This window comes from Serinus canaria, chromosome 2 (assembly GCF_022539315.1).
Source record: "Serinus canaria isolate serCan28SL12 chromosome 2, serCan2020, whole genome shotgun sequence".
NCBI classification, from domain to species: domain Eukaryota; kingdom Metazoa; phylum Chordata; class Aves; order Passeriformes; family Fringillidae; genus Serinus; species Serinus canaria.
The window spans coordinates 39,743,625-39,759,853 of NC_066315.1; the positions used below are offsets into that span (position 1 = coordinate 39,743,625).

The 16,229-nt window shown below is 37.1% G+C and overlaps 1 protein-coding gene across 6 annotated transcripts in view; it reads right to left on the reverse strand.

The window, feature by feature from the left end:
• SLC4A7 (solute carrier family 4 member 7) overlaps nt 1-16,229 on the reverse strand; it is a 92,540-nt gene that overhangs the window by 49,249 nt on the left and 27,062 nt on the right. For 5 of the 6 annotated variants that reach the window (XM_030239546.2, XM_050970498.1, XM_050970499.1 and 2 more), the window contains exon 2: nt 7,389-7,467. The exons of the other annotated variant lie outside the window; for it this stretch is intronic. In XM_030239546.2, coding sequence (XP_030095406.1) covers nt 7,389-7,467 — 79 coding nt within the window. The remainder of the gene's footprint in view (nt 1-7,388; nt 7,468-16,229) is intronic. 6 annotated transcript variants of the gene reach the window in all.

Here is a 16,229-nt window from a genome sequence, read left to right on the forward strand (position 1 = left end):
CAAAAACCAAACCTAAATGAAATAAAAAACCAGACCTCCAAGAAAGGTAATTAATATAACATTAATATATCATCAGTGAAAGCAATGGAAAGAAATTTAACTCTAAAATGGTTGGGATTCAAGTTTCTAGCATGGGGGTGTTATTTTTACAAGGGACACAACCTTTATTTGAATATTGTGCTTAGAAGTTCAAAAGGTACATCATGTGACCTACAAAGCTTTATTCACGTAAATGTCTGTAGCACAGTACCACTTTCAAACAAAGCTTCTTACTGAATTACTATAAACCAATAATCAATAGAATTAGTAGACTGCCCAATACTAAATTTAGTAATACAAAGCTCAAGAGATGATTGCTCTTTTTAATCCAGCGTGACTTTATCCAAGCTTAGCTGTTCAAATCCACTGAGAGTATTTACTACTTAAGGCCTTTATCAATATGAAACAAACTTAAGTGTTAGGGTCTTGAAACGTTTCTCCATCACAGGGTTGATCTCCAATCACATGGTTGGTCTCACTCCAAAAATCACTTTGGGTAAAGTCCTATAACATTTACAGAAAAGAAAATGCTCTATGTTTCCTGATTTCTCCCCAGAGCTCCTATGAAAATGGAAGATTTTCATAAATGAAGATTTCTCAAGTCTGAGAGAGATCAACAAAAATGCCCTGATATCACCAGGCCTTCTCTTCTCACACAGAACCTTGTATTTGGCTAGATGCCTTTAAAGCTTCATAGAAAGAAGGACATTGTTCTCCATCTTAAAAAGGAAAAGCAAAGGAAATCAAGTTTGTATCTACATGGATTCTCAAACCTTTTATTTAGAAATTTGAACTAAGAGTGATCATATATTAATGATGAATGTAAGGACCATCTGCAGGTGAGCTTCCTGATCCAACCTTGCTCAAAGTACAGCCAACTTCAAAGCTGAAGCCATGGTTTTGATCAGTTTAGTTAGGATGACAGCCATCATTTTAGTCATTTTACAGATATATGTACTACAGCCTACCTAGGCAACCTATACCAACCTACAGCAACATACTTCCTGAAAAAAAAAAATTCTAGTATCCAACTATCACTTCCAATATAGCATCTTATGTGTGTTCTCCCTCACCCTTTCACAACATACCATTGTGACCCCATCTTCCCAACTGAAGACTAAAACTTTGTGACAAGAATTACTGTTTTTTCTGAAATTCTTCAAATACTATTCTGAAGATGGGATAATTTATTTTATACAGAGGCCTTTTTTAATCAAATCATGTCATAATCTATTTCATTCTAGCATGGAGCATTACAGCATGGAAAAACTGGAGTATCTGCAAGAGAGACCCTAATCCAGTCCTTAAGATCATAAAACAGGGAAGAAATCCAGCTGTTTGATGTCTTGACTCACTTCTCCAAATGCATTACCCTAGTAGGAAAGATCTGGAACACAGCATTTCATTCCTTGGCATTAATTTCCCTTACATCACAGAGAGTACTTGTATGCACAAAAATAAGCTCAATGCAATCTACAACTTCTTGTGACCTTTTCTGTCACAAGACTGCTCTGAAGGTACAAGCACAAAAATGGGAAAAAGGAGGGGGATGTAAGAAGTAAGAGTAAGAACAAAAGTGTCTTTTCTTGCCCTTAAAAATTTCAGAGTCCATAGGACTTGTCCAAATATTCTTGGTTCTGGTAAAACTTAAGGAACAAGAACAATGCCTTTATACACACACACCCCACACCCTTGTTCATTTATAATGAAAAATCACTCAAGTCACTAATTCACAAAAAATACCGTCACTATGCTAATTTTCTAATTAAAAGTAATGTCCTATTTCTGAAGGACGCAATTAAATGCAGAAATTAGTATTGATAGTGAAGTTCCTGGCATAAGAAAGAAACTAAATATCTCAGACCAAACAGCATTTTTCACTTATTTTATAAACTTCTCATACACATTCCCAAGAAAGAATCAAATTATTTTCTACAGAATTAATGTATCACAAGTGAATATAAAATAATTTAATATAATCTTGGTCTTCAACACATCAACTGACTACTAAGCAGTCCTTTAATTACAAAGGATTCTTCTCGTAAAAGGAACTATTTAACTAAAGCTATCTCTTGCTCTCAGAATTAAACATTTGAGATAAATTTTCTAACCAAACCTGTTGAAAGAAGTAAAGAAAATTCTTTCACATGATAACTGCATGCTATGACTGGAGCCCAAAGGTTCCCCACAGTACGGCGTATTTTAGAATCCAGAATCCTGGGCTGTACTCTGAAATCTCCTGCTGCTCCTAGGAATTCGGTCTATCTGAGAATACACTCTTTATACTTGAACTGATAAAACTGAGAAGCCCAATCCCAAACCATAGTTAGCACAGCACAGGGAAAAGCATTCAGGAAGAGTGTTTTCTCACTACATGACAAAGATTGGCATATTATGCTGACAAAAACAGCAAATGTCAGATTACTCATTACACACAAAAGTGATGTTTTTCCTGACATAAAACCAAATGAGTTCGTAGGGGCAGTCATAGAGAAAAATGCACTGAATACTTCTGTTAGAGCAATGATATTCAGGAAGGCACTATCAGCATCTACATTAAACATGCAGGTAGAAACAGTAATAGGAAAAGCTTAGTGCTGGGTGGCAGTGTCACACAGGGATTCTGGCACAGACTTCCACCTGTGGCTCACTGCCAGCACCCATGTCCCTTGCCAGGGAAAGGAGCCAGCCCTTGGCACTGATGGGAGGGAGGACAAGCCATCCCTACAATGCACAGCCAAGTCAGACCAGAGCTGGGCCCCACGCTTTATCGGAGCTGAGGATCCTTGGTGCAGCCTGTCTCTGCAGCAGAGCTCAGGAAAAAGAACACACATACAGGGTAATTTCAAAGAGTTGTTTCTGTTGGAGGAGAAAAAACCTAGAAATAAGCAATTCAAGTAAGAGTCCCATTAACATTCAAGACTAGCCCTTTGTCCACTAAACACAACATAAAACCACAGAATGGTTTGGGATGCAATGGATCTTAAAGACCATCAGTTCCCATCCCCTGATAAAGACACAAGGCTTCCACATTCTAACACTGTTCTTGTAAAGTATTTAGTAAGAAACTCCTGAAATTAAATTTTCTGACTTCATCAATGGGTCACAAATACACTGTCATAACAAATTTGATCACACCCCTCTTTTGTACAAGTGCTTAAATTGATTGGTTTGCCAAATGCATCTACTGGTATTTACAGAAGGAATCTTGCTTCACAGAAGCGTTACTCATTCCTGAGAAAAACTCAACTCTCTCCTTTTTTTATTGATTTTGTAAATAAAAAAAAGGTAAATTTAAAAGCTTAAACTGCTATGAAACACTAACTTTCAGTGAACTGCAAATAAGAGATATCATCCATTCAGAAATAGTTCTAATATCCAACAAGGCACAAGTTTAGTCAATTTTTGGAACAACTGATTTTTAAGGGATTGAAGAAAGATAAAGGTTATGAAAAGTCATCAAAAAGTAATAGGTTGCAACATCAACTGCCTCATCTCAAAAATTTTATATTTGAGTGATCTGGGACTATTGAGTTTACTGCAAGTTTTAAGTTTTGGTTCATGATGTTGGGTAGAACTTCAGTTTTATGACTATACTACTTAAATAATACTTTTATGTGGGTTTCAGATTATGAAACTATTATAGTTTGCAGCTGTCTTTTTATAAAATTTCTGATGCAGTCAGAACAAAAACATTACATATTCTTATTTTAAATAAAAGAAGTTAGGGAAAAAATCATTAGGAGACAGTTTATATCAAACACTTTTAAAAAGCTTCAAACTGTGAAACACTTGTACAGCAAGTCTTCTACTTAGATACACAATATTCACCTAAGGGAAAAAAAATTAGAGGATTATTTGACTGCTTGTCCTTGTCAACTAAGATTAAGTGAAAACCACAGTTCTTTTCTTAAATAAAACTTAAGGCTCGTCAATGTGTAAGAGATAATAGGGTCACTTAAAATGTAAACATTACTTACACCTGCCACAGGATAATGTGAGAGTAGATAGCTATTAAACCATCTTAACTCTTGAAAGCTGGTGCTTGGACTTATGCCACAGAAAACTAGTCTACCAAGACACACATTCCTGACCTCAAGATTGTTTCTGGAATGAAACCTCTGTTATGTGCAAACTGCTTATCTGTGCTATGCCTGCTAAGAGTAACAGAATGTATCCCTTTTTTCTTACACTGTATCTAGTCAATGTATCGTCAAATCAAGGTTGAAAAGTAGCTACACATTTTAAAGATGGATCCTTGTAGTATCAAGCAGCCCAAGTTAAAAACGTTTTCCTTAAAAATCATTTAACAAAAAATACATATTACAAGATCACATGAAATACCTCTGCCATTAGTATTCTTGCCTTACTTCCAGCTCCTGGGTGACTTTGTTATTACTCTCATTCACTTCAGCTCAAAGAGGCTGACATCAAGTTAAGAACATTAGGTGCTCTTAAAAAAGGTTATTTTAAGATGCAATTCCCTTTTCTAGCTCTTCTGTAAACTGACATTTGTTAATCCAAAATAAGGCCTTACAGCTTCAGTAAAGTGCCGTACCTTTATTTAGTACACACACAGTCTGCCCACAATTGCAGTTTACCATCTCTAACCATTCCTCTTTTATGGGAAGAGTGTTACAAAACAAGCAGCCTGTGCCTAACCTTTCTAACCTAAACACTGTCACTCCAGACAGGTACCACACTCTGCCAGCCACCATAAATAGAATGCAGAGCTTGAGAAGCTCCAAGTCCAAGAACTATTTTCCCCTTTAGCATTTGTTTCTCTTTCCATTAACATTTCATCACAAAATTTCCAGAACATACCACACCAAGAAACTGACAACACCAAGACACCTTCCCTTTAGTCTTAAGGGCAAAATTATGCCCTCTGCTGGATCAAACCTATCAATATTAGTTTGTATGTGCTTTAAAGAGGTTAACTATCACCTGTGCATGTGGAGTCTAAAAAGTGTGGTGCTTCACAGAAGAGCTGAACTCAATGCACTGCTTGCTGACTCTCCTTGAAAATATATCAATGCATACTTCTGTAAAGGATCAAAATTCCTAGTACTCCTTTTCAAGTCACCAGAAACACATATTGAAAGACTAGACTGAAGTATTTTAAAGTCTTAAAACACTTTCAATGCCCAGTGCTTTAGTACAGAACTTCCCAAGCCTACAAGAAAATATTTGTGTCAGAAATGAAAAATAATGCTAGTTGGAATTGTTTTACTGCTTGCAGCCAACAATCCCATTTATCCCCTTGTAGGATTTTGATATCAGAATTAAAAACAAAACCTAAAAATTCCACATACCTACTTTCACCATAATAGCTTATAAATAATGAACTCTTAAACAGAGCTGTAAGTTCACATAAATTTATCCTCTAGAACATCCTGAGTTTGAAGACTCTCTGAGAAGGTAATTATATGAATTGAACAATCTCACTTACATACATTTTCTCTTTCATAAAGGAAAGAAAAACCATTTTGTTCTTACTTTGGAACAGTTTTCACTTTGATAAAAGTCAAATTATATGGTGCCCCTCTATTGCTCCATTCTATCAATAAAAATTTAATTCTTACAAACATACAAGGTACTAAAACATCTATGTGAACACCAAGAATAATTCCTATTTATGTGAGAAAATGTGTGCCTATATACAGCTTCACATATGTGATAATACTACTGGAAAACATTTTTCTTGTCAGATACTTATTAGTTATTTGTTAAACCTCTGTGTAGCCAGTGCCCTCTTGCACTGAGATACAAACACCAGGCCACTCCAAAATGAGTGAGGGAGTGAAAGAAAAGATGAGGGGTATTTTCCATAGCAGTTATCCAAGTGCTTAAATTGCCTCAAGCAGCCTGAGCCCCCTGCCTTGCCACCCAGTATCTTGGTTAACTGCAGTGCTGTAGGAGCTGAAGCTCTCTACCAGAATGTGCTCTGAAAGAGACTGGCTGCACATTCCCATGTCATTCTTTGTGGTCGAGGTATTACAGCTGCTAAGGCTGTTGCCTCCAACAGCACTCCAGCTGGATGCCTGCTTCCCCTTAACTCCTGCCTCCCTGCAAATCATGCACATTACTTCTTCTGGGTAATCTCCTGAGAAAAGCAAGAGAAAGAAATTAAGGAGGAGACAGCTGAAATCTCCACTAAAGATTCAACTGCAGAAACAGGCAAGGCAGTGGTTTCCCTACAGCAGAACCCCATCTAAACCAGCATTGTCACAGCCTCCACTGCTGCATCTCTCAGCCCCACATCCAAGCTTCCTTCCTCTGCTCAGCTCTGGCACACATCCATCTGTGTGGTATTTCGGGTGCTCAACAGCTGAGATCTTGACCATCTTCCTTTGTCAAAATGCTAAATTTTCCAATGGCTTAACAGACCTAGCTGGGACTCTGATTTGGTCAGGCCAACTGAAGTGTTAGCACAAGACAGAAAACAGTAACAGAATGAAGGGGACAGATCAAGAGTAAGACTGCAACAGCAGCAAACAACTTCAATCACTTTAAACTGTCTCCTGTTATACCACAGTATGAGAAAAAGATCATAGCAACCTGAATCAACTTTTCTTAGCCAGAAACTGCTGCCATTATGGTCTTCCAGTGCGCTGAAGCAGAAAGAGTCAGTACAATTCAGTGAATCTACTGCCTTTTAGCATTCTGCAAATGTTAATTAAGCTTCAGAGTATTCCATGTGAAAGGCAAATAATGAAGACTTTAACACTGGATGTCCCAAGTTTTTTCCTTGTTCATTAAGGAGCATCCATGAGTCCTCATCCCCAACTAATTTGTTTTCGAGTAAGAAAAAATGCCATGTCTTAGATGAAATATCTAATTTTACATTCTGCTACATAAAACTAACTCATTGCTATTTTCATTGCTAAATGTGGGATCCCGAGTCAAATAAAGAAGGCTACCATAATGCTTTACTGATAGCAGATTGTGGAACATACAGTTTACAATGGAATCAGAAGGACAGTTACATGTGTGTTCAGACTCTCAGTAGTTGAAGTGCATGACCACAATCACAAGGACACTTAACTTTCAGAAAAGAAAACAAACATCTCCCTCATGACCCCGTTTCCTGACTTTTAATTCTGCAGAACGTGACATCATTCATGCTGGAAAATTACTTACCAACAGGAATAATTTTTTCAAACCTAAGTCTAAGAAGCAAGCTTTCCTTGGAAAAACAGGGCAGGTCACCTCTGCCTTTCACCAGTTTTACTCCCAGAATTTCATGACAGCCATAAAATTTTGATTCCTTTTAGCAAGGAAAATTGATCTTTTATCCTTAGGCAAAAAATACATTTTAAGCAAACACAAAACCAGCACAAACTTACTCTCTAGCTCTTCCTTCTCAAAATTTGTATTGATAGAGCTGATTTTGCCCATATCCACAACAGCTTCTTCATCATGACCCTGAAGAAACAAGACACAAGTTTAAGTTACAATTAAATAGAACTACTTTTTTCCTAAATTCCTAAATATGTTCTGAGACAGTAAGTCATTACTGAAAACCTACCCATCCAATTTTTCAAGAAAACATTACCCTGCATTGAAGGAAAAGAGAGTAAATCAACAAACAGGCTAAATACCATAAAATTTCCTTCTGCAATGCTCTGGGATTTCATTACAATCAGGACACACATTTCAGAAGTGCAGTATTCTTTTAGCTTTTTATTCAACAGCAATCAATCTACTTTGATGAAATAACTGGTAAATTTATAAAAAGATACAGAAGTTAATACTGAGAGATCTCAAGCTCTTCTCTTTGGGGGGCAATTCCTGTGTGAGATTTTCCACTACAAATAAGAAGCTTTTTTGGACAAAAGGGTAGCAAAAATGTTAGGTTATCCAGCCTAAGGTCTTTCCTATACCAACAGCTCTGGAAATATCAAAATAACTGCTTCATTCAGGTTTCAACAGCCAGCTTGTTAACCTAATTCACCTTTTTTTTTTAACCCACAAAGTTAAAAAGCAGCAGTTTCCAGCAGACTTTTTGGGGTTCCATTACTACTGAAACGACACCATTCTTAACATGAAATAAATGAAATAGATATAGGCTTATCTCTGAACACATCCTCTAATCACAGTTAGCATATCACTGAAGCAGACCTTAAAACTGCCTTTTGCTCCATCTTGACAAAAATAAAGTAACTGAATAGTAGAAATCTCAAGCCCATCTCAGACTTGACATCAAAACAACATTAGAGTTGCCCTTCTCCACATGTCTGCATTCCTTAGAAATAAAGTCCACTTTTCACAGCTCACAAATTACAGCCTCCTGACAGAGCTGGTTCTACAAAAGAACAACTGCCTATGGGCAGTTTTACATCCAAATATAAGGGTAAGGTGAACTGCTGAAGATGACTGCCCCTGATCTTTCTGCTCCCTTGGGCACACACTTTTTTTCCTTAAATCAGACCTAACCATCATGAAATTAGATAAAAAGCACTTAAGAAATGTGTGGTTTCTTTGTTGTTTGGGGGGTTTTTTTTAGCTTTTTTATAACAACTTGATTAGTTTTCCATTAGATCAGCTCACCAAAGTGACTTCTCTTGTGGCCATATGACAGCCAGATCAACCACAAGTTTATCTGTTTGATCACTGCTTCTAGCAGCAGTTACATTGATCTGATGCATTTACATCAATGCACAGAGGATCTGTGGTAATCGGTTCATGAGGAAAAAACAGAAGCCTAAATCAGGAGTCTCACAGGAACCGGGAACCCTAACAGTGTTGACATTCAATTAAACTTTGGTCTTAGAATTATGCAATTACTTTATATATAGAACAGATTTGTCACCTCACAGGAAAAGTGGCAAGGATGAAAAACAACATACCTGTGTGTAACAGGTACAAGCAAAAACACAACGTATCAACTCCCACTCACCAAAAAAATTTTTTTGAACACAGAACTCCTTGATCTTAACAAAAAATATCTTTATTATGGTATATTGTGTGCATATACACAAAACAAAATTGAAGTATTTAACTACCGAGGAAAGAAGATTAAAGAATATGAAGATGACAGACACCACATGCTGGGAAAAAATTCTGATGAGGTTCAAAAAAAGGTTAGATGCAGCTAGACCACAAAAAACTAAAAGCAGCTGGCACTATGTAAATAAGTAGAAACACAAGAAAGAGTAGCACATGGCAGAATAAACTTCTGAAAACTAAATACACGTCAGTTCTGAGCTGTGCCCCTGAAAATAGGATTTTCAAGAAAGGCATTACACAGTAACCTTTGTCACTACTGCTGCTTTGTAGTGACAGTAGAGTTTTGCAAGCAGGTTAGAAAACTCAAAACCTTGTACACTCCATAGAGCTACAATTTAAAAAAATTGAGGCAATGTCTCTTGGGCAAGACCATGAAAATGTTCCAAGGACCTGTCAATAAAAAAGTGGTAGAAGTTTTTCAAGTGTCATGGTAATGAGATATGAGGGGAGTACGGGGAGAAATAGTATATTCTCGTCTCCTATACACCAAAATCCAGTGTACTGTAGTACGCTCCTGTTCACAGAAACAGATACACACAGTGTGCATGTTACCATAAAACTCCAAGTAGAGATGGAAGCAAATGGAAGAATTACAAATTCTCTGAACTACTTTAGGTGTTTTTTAATATCTGAGTAGAAAAAAAACCCTAGTAATAGGAAAACCGCTATCAAAATTTGTTCCACAATTAGCTTCATAGTTACAGCCACAGACTCCTGAAAATTCCTGTACCTAAACACTCCCATACCCAGCAGTCCTTTTAGGACACTTGAAATCTTGCCAAACACACAGTTTTTGAGCAACAAAGGAAGAAAGAGTTTTTCTCCAGATTATACAAACAGCTGCATACCAGCAGAAAACTGCATACACACTGTGAAAAATATACACATAAGAAGAAATTTTCATCTCCCAATAACATTTTGAAAGTGGATTTGCTGTGTGCCCTATATCACATTCTTAATTTTTATCACCCTTTGCTTCAGTAAAAGAGATTCTCTGCCAAACTCATACATACAGAAGCAGTCTTCAAAAACCACATCACGTGAAAGTAACATGTCTTTTAAGATTAGATTACAGGAAAGCATGCGTGCCCTTGCAAACCGTTCTATCACTATCTCAAAGTACACAACATATGCAAAGACTCTTCCAAGAATAAACCATTAACAACCACAAATATCATACATGAAGGAAGCATATCATTTACAGCCTTTGTTCAGAAAAACACAAAGTATCATTTTAACATATCTGTTTTGTGATGCCAACAGCAAATCCCAGTATGAGATATTTTTGCCTTAGGTCAGGTAAAAAAATCAAAAATATTCAAATACATTATAAAGTAATTCCAAACTACAACCTTTTCCTGGTTAAAAATAAAGTCTGTAGGGCATAGATTTCCAGTAATTAAAAATGATCTATCATGTCAGTTGAAGGCACTGAAGGCAGGGAAAATTTTACAGCTGCCGTTTCAGTTCTCTTGTCTACTTTCTGAACTTTTTACATAAACAAAGAACAGCGGGATTGTGGAAAATCTGTCAACTTCCCTGTTTTAGGCAGAGAATGACTGGAGCTTAAAGCAAATATTCCCGGGCAGTTTACCATTCACTGTATGTGAAACTTTATGTAGGACAATACCACAGATGCCCAAATATAGCTGCTGTAGACAATCCAAAGTAAAATTCAAGACTAATTTAGAATGTATGTAACTTTCATTTTCAGTCAAAAGACAGAACAATTGAGAAGGAAAAAAAACCAACATAAGCAGCAACCAAGGTGCCCTAGGGAGAGATTAAGCTTTCACCTTTGGTTTGCACTTTTTTTTTTTTTTTTTTTAAAGGAGAGGGTAATTTATAAAAACAGAACAAATCCTGAGTACTTCAAGGGAAAAAAAAAATAGGAAGTCTAACACACTGTATTAAGGTACACTAAGTGTACTTTTTCCTAACAACAGATTTCTGGATACTCATAAACGTACAGCAGAAACAGCCTCCATATAAAACCTTCATATTCAGCTAGAGGTGCCCGCATACACTAGAATCTGTCTTCTCAGCCTTCTAACTCTCCTCAGCATGAAAATGAAATCCCTTTTCAACTGCTACAGATCAGACAAGACTTTCAAATACTCAGTGCTCCAGCAGACTCCCAGTCGGATTCCTCTTGCCACCTCTGGTTTTCAAATTTTTTTTTCAGTCTGTGAGAAAAGAGTAATTCCCCCTTGCAGAAGAAATTGTTAACACTACTTATTTACCTTCTCAAACATTTATTGTCATTTAGTACAGTACACTTTTGGTATCTAGCATATTAATGTCACATGTTTTTAAAACTAGTACTGAAAAAAGAGTCAGTCCTAATTGCATGAATTTTTATGGACGGCACTGAGTTTGGAAGAACTGACAACCTCCAGCAGTATGTGGTAGCTACAGTCTCAAGGACTAGCATGAATATGACGCATGGAGTATTAAATCCAAAGGCAAGTTTCCACTGTCATCTCTGCAAGCACTTCTCACCATGCAACTCACTTAACCTTGTGCAGACACACACACATGACAGATTTCAGATGGGCATGCTGCCAAAGTGCATTACTGAATAACCACTTCCAAGACAGGCAACTTGCTAGAAGCACATTTTTAAGGTACTTGAAATACAGTTCAATCAAATCATTCTGGTGATAGACAGTGATCATAAATAGCTGATGCAGCTAACTGTAAACCTCTGAAATCTATGAGCAATACAGTAACCATGTTAAGAATAATTTGAGATCAACATTCAAGACCATTACTTAGCTAAGTCAATGTTTATGTGCTCCATTTACATTTCCTCAGACCAAAGTTCTTCCCCAGCAGAATTAGAGAGTGATTTACAGCACCAGAAGGGACTGTATTAGTGCTCATGGAGCTAAACAGGGCTTAAGAGAGGGCACAAACAAACAAACCTCCACAAACACCATCACCCTTTTCCCCTCCCCCCAAAAAAATTACATTACAACTTTCATGCTACAAAGAAGTTTAACTTCAGCATTTATTGAAGTAGATGCAAATAAAAAGGAAAAAAACCACAACCAAAAATGCAATACAAAAAGCAACCAACAAAAACTAACCCCAACTCAGGATGGGGAGGAAGGAGCATACTCATATCAACATTTTTTTCTTTATACATTTGTTCCTGGCCAACAGTTCAACACTTCTTATTTTAATAGTATTCTAATATAACTGCCTATACCATCCCAGTGGTGCTACATACTGCTTTGTGATTGTAATTGTATGCCGATCTCTCTGGCTTGAAGAGAAAGCAATCAGTTTCCCCCTCCTTCCCACAAGAACCCATGGATACATCTCTACTTTTGTAAGTACAAGAGATCTGGCAGACAGACTTTTGCTCTTAGGCTGAAATGTGGCACCAACAAATCATTCCTCTCAAAACAGGAGTACACCCTGCCTACAGACCCAACTGGCAAACCTTTGTAGCATATTGCTGTAGATTTACCAAGATCAACAGCATACAAGCACTTGTGCACAGTGCACTTTGCCTTTCACACTCCTTTCACCACCAGTAAGTACATAGGAGCAGATCAGCTGGATCAAACCATCCATCAACATGCTGTCTGCAAGAGGACACAACAGGAGAGGCCCTGTGCAAACTGAATCAGTGTCAACAGTGGCTTGACCTTTGGAAACATAGCCAAAGCAGGACTCTTGTTCTATTATCAGCCCTCCTTTGTGGGATCTACATTCAGGAGACAGATATGACAGCCATCAAAAAAAGCTCCAGTGACAAAAACAAACAAAAAAATTAATTAACAAAAGATTGTTGATATTGCTCTGCTTCAAAAATTAAGGTTTGGCTATAAAAAGGAATTAAAACCATCATTTTGACCATATATCTCAAAGATAAACAAAGAGGAACTACACAACCTCACTTTGCAAATGTATCCAGGTATGTGAGTGTACAAAGTATTTTTTAGACTGACCTTTTTCAAAAATAGATAAACAAACTCACTTGTTTTGTTACATAGGTATTGAAATATATTGTTCATGGTAATTTAGAACCCACAGGGTAATTCATTATTCATTGTCACAGCCACATTTCCCAAGTGGTCTGTTTCAGGTATTTCTGCTCTAGGCACACATAATACTCCATGTAGTCAGGAAATAAAATACATCTCCAATTTACAGAATGCACATACAACCCCCTCCCTATGCATTCAACCTTCCAGAGCTGCAAGTTAATAAGAACTAATACTTGAGGGAGTAAAAATCAGACAAGACCAGTGTTGCAGACCCACAGAATTAGGAGATGGAGTCTACCAAGGAGAGCAGCCCTGGAAGGGAAAAGAAAAGGAACCAGAAAAACAGTCTATTTGTTAAGGTCATATCTGAATGCTGTATGCAGAGTGGAATGACAATCACTCTTCTCCAGGCAAGCATCAGATCTACCCCATAGGTCTTCTCCCACTGCTACCCACACACAGCACCAAGCAGCCTTAGTTGAAAGTGAGTAAATAGGAAGGGCTTGTAGATGTGGTTTACCTGCAGGAACAACTAACAGCAGCACTTGGTAAGTTCTAAATATATTGTTTTACTTCTTTTTCAGACTGATTCTGCTTTTAAACCAGAAGTAAGATGAGCCCACAGTAGGCAGGAAGGCAGGCATCTGTAGCTGCTGCCTCCTTAAAGGACATCCAGGATTAAAAAAAAAAAATAAAAAATAAAAAAAATCAAAGTTCTTTCTAAATAACTGTACTGTTCAACTTTAGTTGAACGGCACAAGTGGTCCTATAGATGCATTTGTAGTAAGTTCTTTGGGCACAGTCTCCAGGCAGCAATACTGTATCATCAGAAGTTGCCAGAGTGATGAAACACTACCAGTTCTAAATCAAGCACTTCAACCTAACAGCCAAGGAAAAATGCACCACATATAAATGAGCCCTGTCTCATTTTGTCATCGTACAATTTTTAGCTGGCCTTCCCCTCTAAATATATACAGATGAGAGCACAATTAATAATAATTCACTTGCCAGGTTTAAAATAGGAAGCATACTGTTGATGGGTTCCCCCTTAGTTGTTTTTTCTATGGCCTCCTTCACACAGGAACAGCTGCTTTCTAGAGATTTTTATTTTCCCCTTCTATCTTAGCAGAGGGTATTGCTCAAACACTACAGGAATGACTCTAGTTCAGCCCAATGGCTTTGGTGTCACCACACCCCCCCTCCTCTTTTCCTGTGAATTTTACCTGCGTGTGTACAACTCCTATTTTACTCAACAATCCTCACAGCCCCTCCTCATCAAAGCTACGCTCAGAGCCTCGCAGGAAGGTGTGACACTTAGATTTATTTCAGTAAGACCATAACTATTACAGAAGAGGTTAGGGATACTTAGACATTTTTTTAGCCTACTAATCCTCTAATTAACTGTTCAGCTTACGTTACTAAATACATGTGACCAATCTGCTTCTAGAAGACTTACAATAAACACAGCAGCTCTACAAACCTTGTTTGGACAAGTTCAAAAGATATCAAGAGACTTCAGTTGGACTCTCCAGAAGTTTCACTGTACTTTAAATTTTCCAAAACTGTATGTGGAAGGCGCTAAAGATGTGTATGTGTGCTACTTAAACACCACAAAACCCAAGCACTTTCAGGAAAAAAGCAGTTCTAAATGCACTAATATTTTCCTTCTTGCACTATCGAAATCTAATGTTTATAAGTAGTTTTATCTCAGTTCTAGCAGGCCTTAATCCAGCCAGGGTCACACTAAGCACCACAATGTGCAAGAGAAGCCATGTCTCATCCCAGAAAAACTAAACGTGTCTTGGGACAATAAACCAAGTGTTTGTGTTAATCACAAGAGAAAATGAAATGAAGAAAAAGTCAAAAAGAGAAGGAAACATTATACCAACAAGAGACTGTCACGATTGTGAATGGCTATCAACCATGACACACCACAGCAATTCATCAAAAAAACTGGATTAGCACAAGAAAAAGAGATGGCTTGATTCCTAGCAAGGTGCAAGTGAGTATTTGATTTACAAGTCTATTTGAATTCGGCCTGAGTATTCTGCAAGCCAGAAAATTCACCACCATGCATAAACTTAGCAAATACTGTCAGCAATCCAACACAAGATATCAAATTGCATATCTAATATTATAGTAGCTATTTCACGAAGTTGCATTTTATCACTGCCTCACAGTACTAAATTTCATTCAAAAAAAACCCCAACATATCTCCATTCACTTAAATGTAATTAAGTGAATTCCTGAAATAACAGGTAAAAAAAAGCAGAAGTACTATAATGTTTACAACTAGTCCCCTTAAATCTGCCTAGTCTTCCAGGCACATTCATGCTTGATAGAGTTCTGTACCCAGAACTCAAAGTAGCACCACAATGAAAATAAAAAAATCGAGCACTGTACTAGAGAGACCTTGACAAACAAAAGGCCACTATAATCTGATGCACTGTAATATATCAAAATCAAATTCTTTCTTATGCTCACACAAGGGAATAGAAAATTCAGCTGTCATACATAAAATAATTCAGAGATCTTTAAAGTTTTACACCTTAGGAAAATTCCATCCCAGAGATTTTAGTTTCTAGGAAACTTTAAAGCAGTAATCCCTGTTACAAGCTGCATTGCAGTTACATGCAGTGGTAATGACAACTCATACAATGGCTAAGAAATAGCTTGTAACACTAATATTAGAATTCATTGTATAAATCCCCACAAATGGAGTTTTTTATCTGTGCCACTGAGGTCTGAAGAAAATGTTATCTCTGTGAACACATCACCTCAGTTACACAGCTCATTAAGTTCACTTGCCTTTTTTTTGTCAAAAAGGAACAATTACCTGGCTATTTTAAGATTCTCTACCAGAAACATCCTGGCTATACTTACACAGAATCAAGTAAAGCCACAGTTGATAACCTTCAAATTAAGAAAGGCTGGCTCAAAATAGTGCAAAAGAAAAAACAACCCAATCCAAAACACTCAAGCAATCTCAAAGTCTGGTAGTATACTGTCACAATTGTATGAGCACATTTTCTTTCTGAATTAAGCTTGTTACTATGATTAAGCAATTCTAACAACACAGCAAATATCTTCCCTAATATAGAAATCTCTACTCAAACTACTACTTCTATCACCAGATCTTTCAAAAATTTCTTCCACAACTAGCGAGTCTAAGGTAGC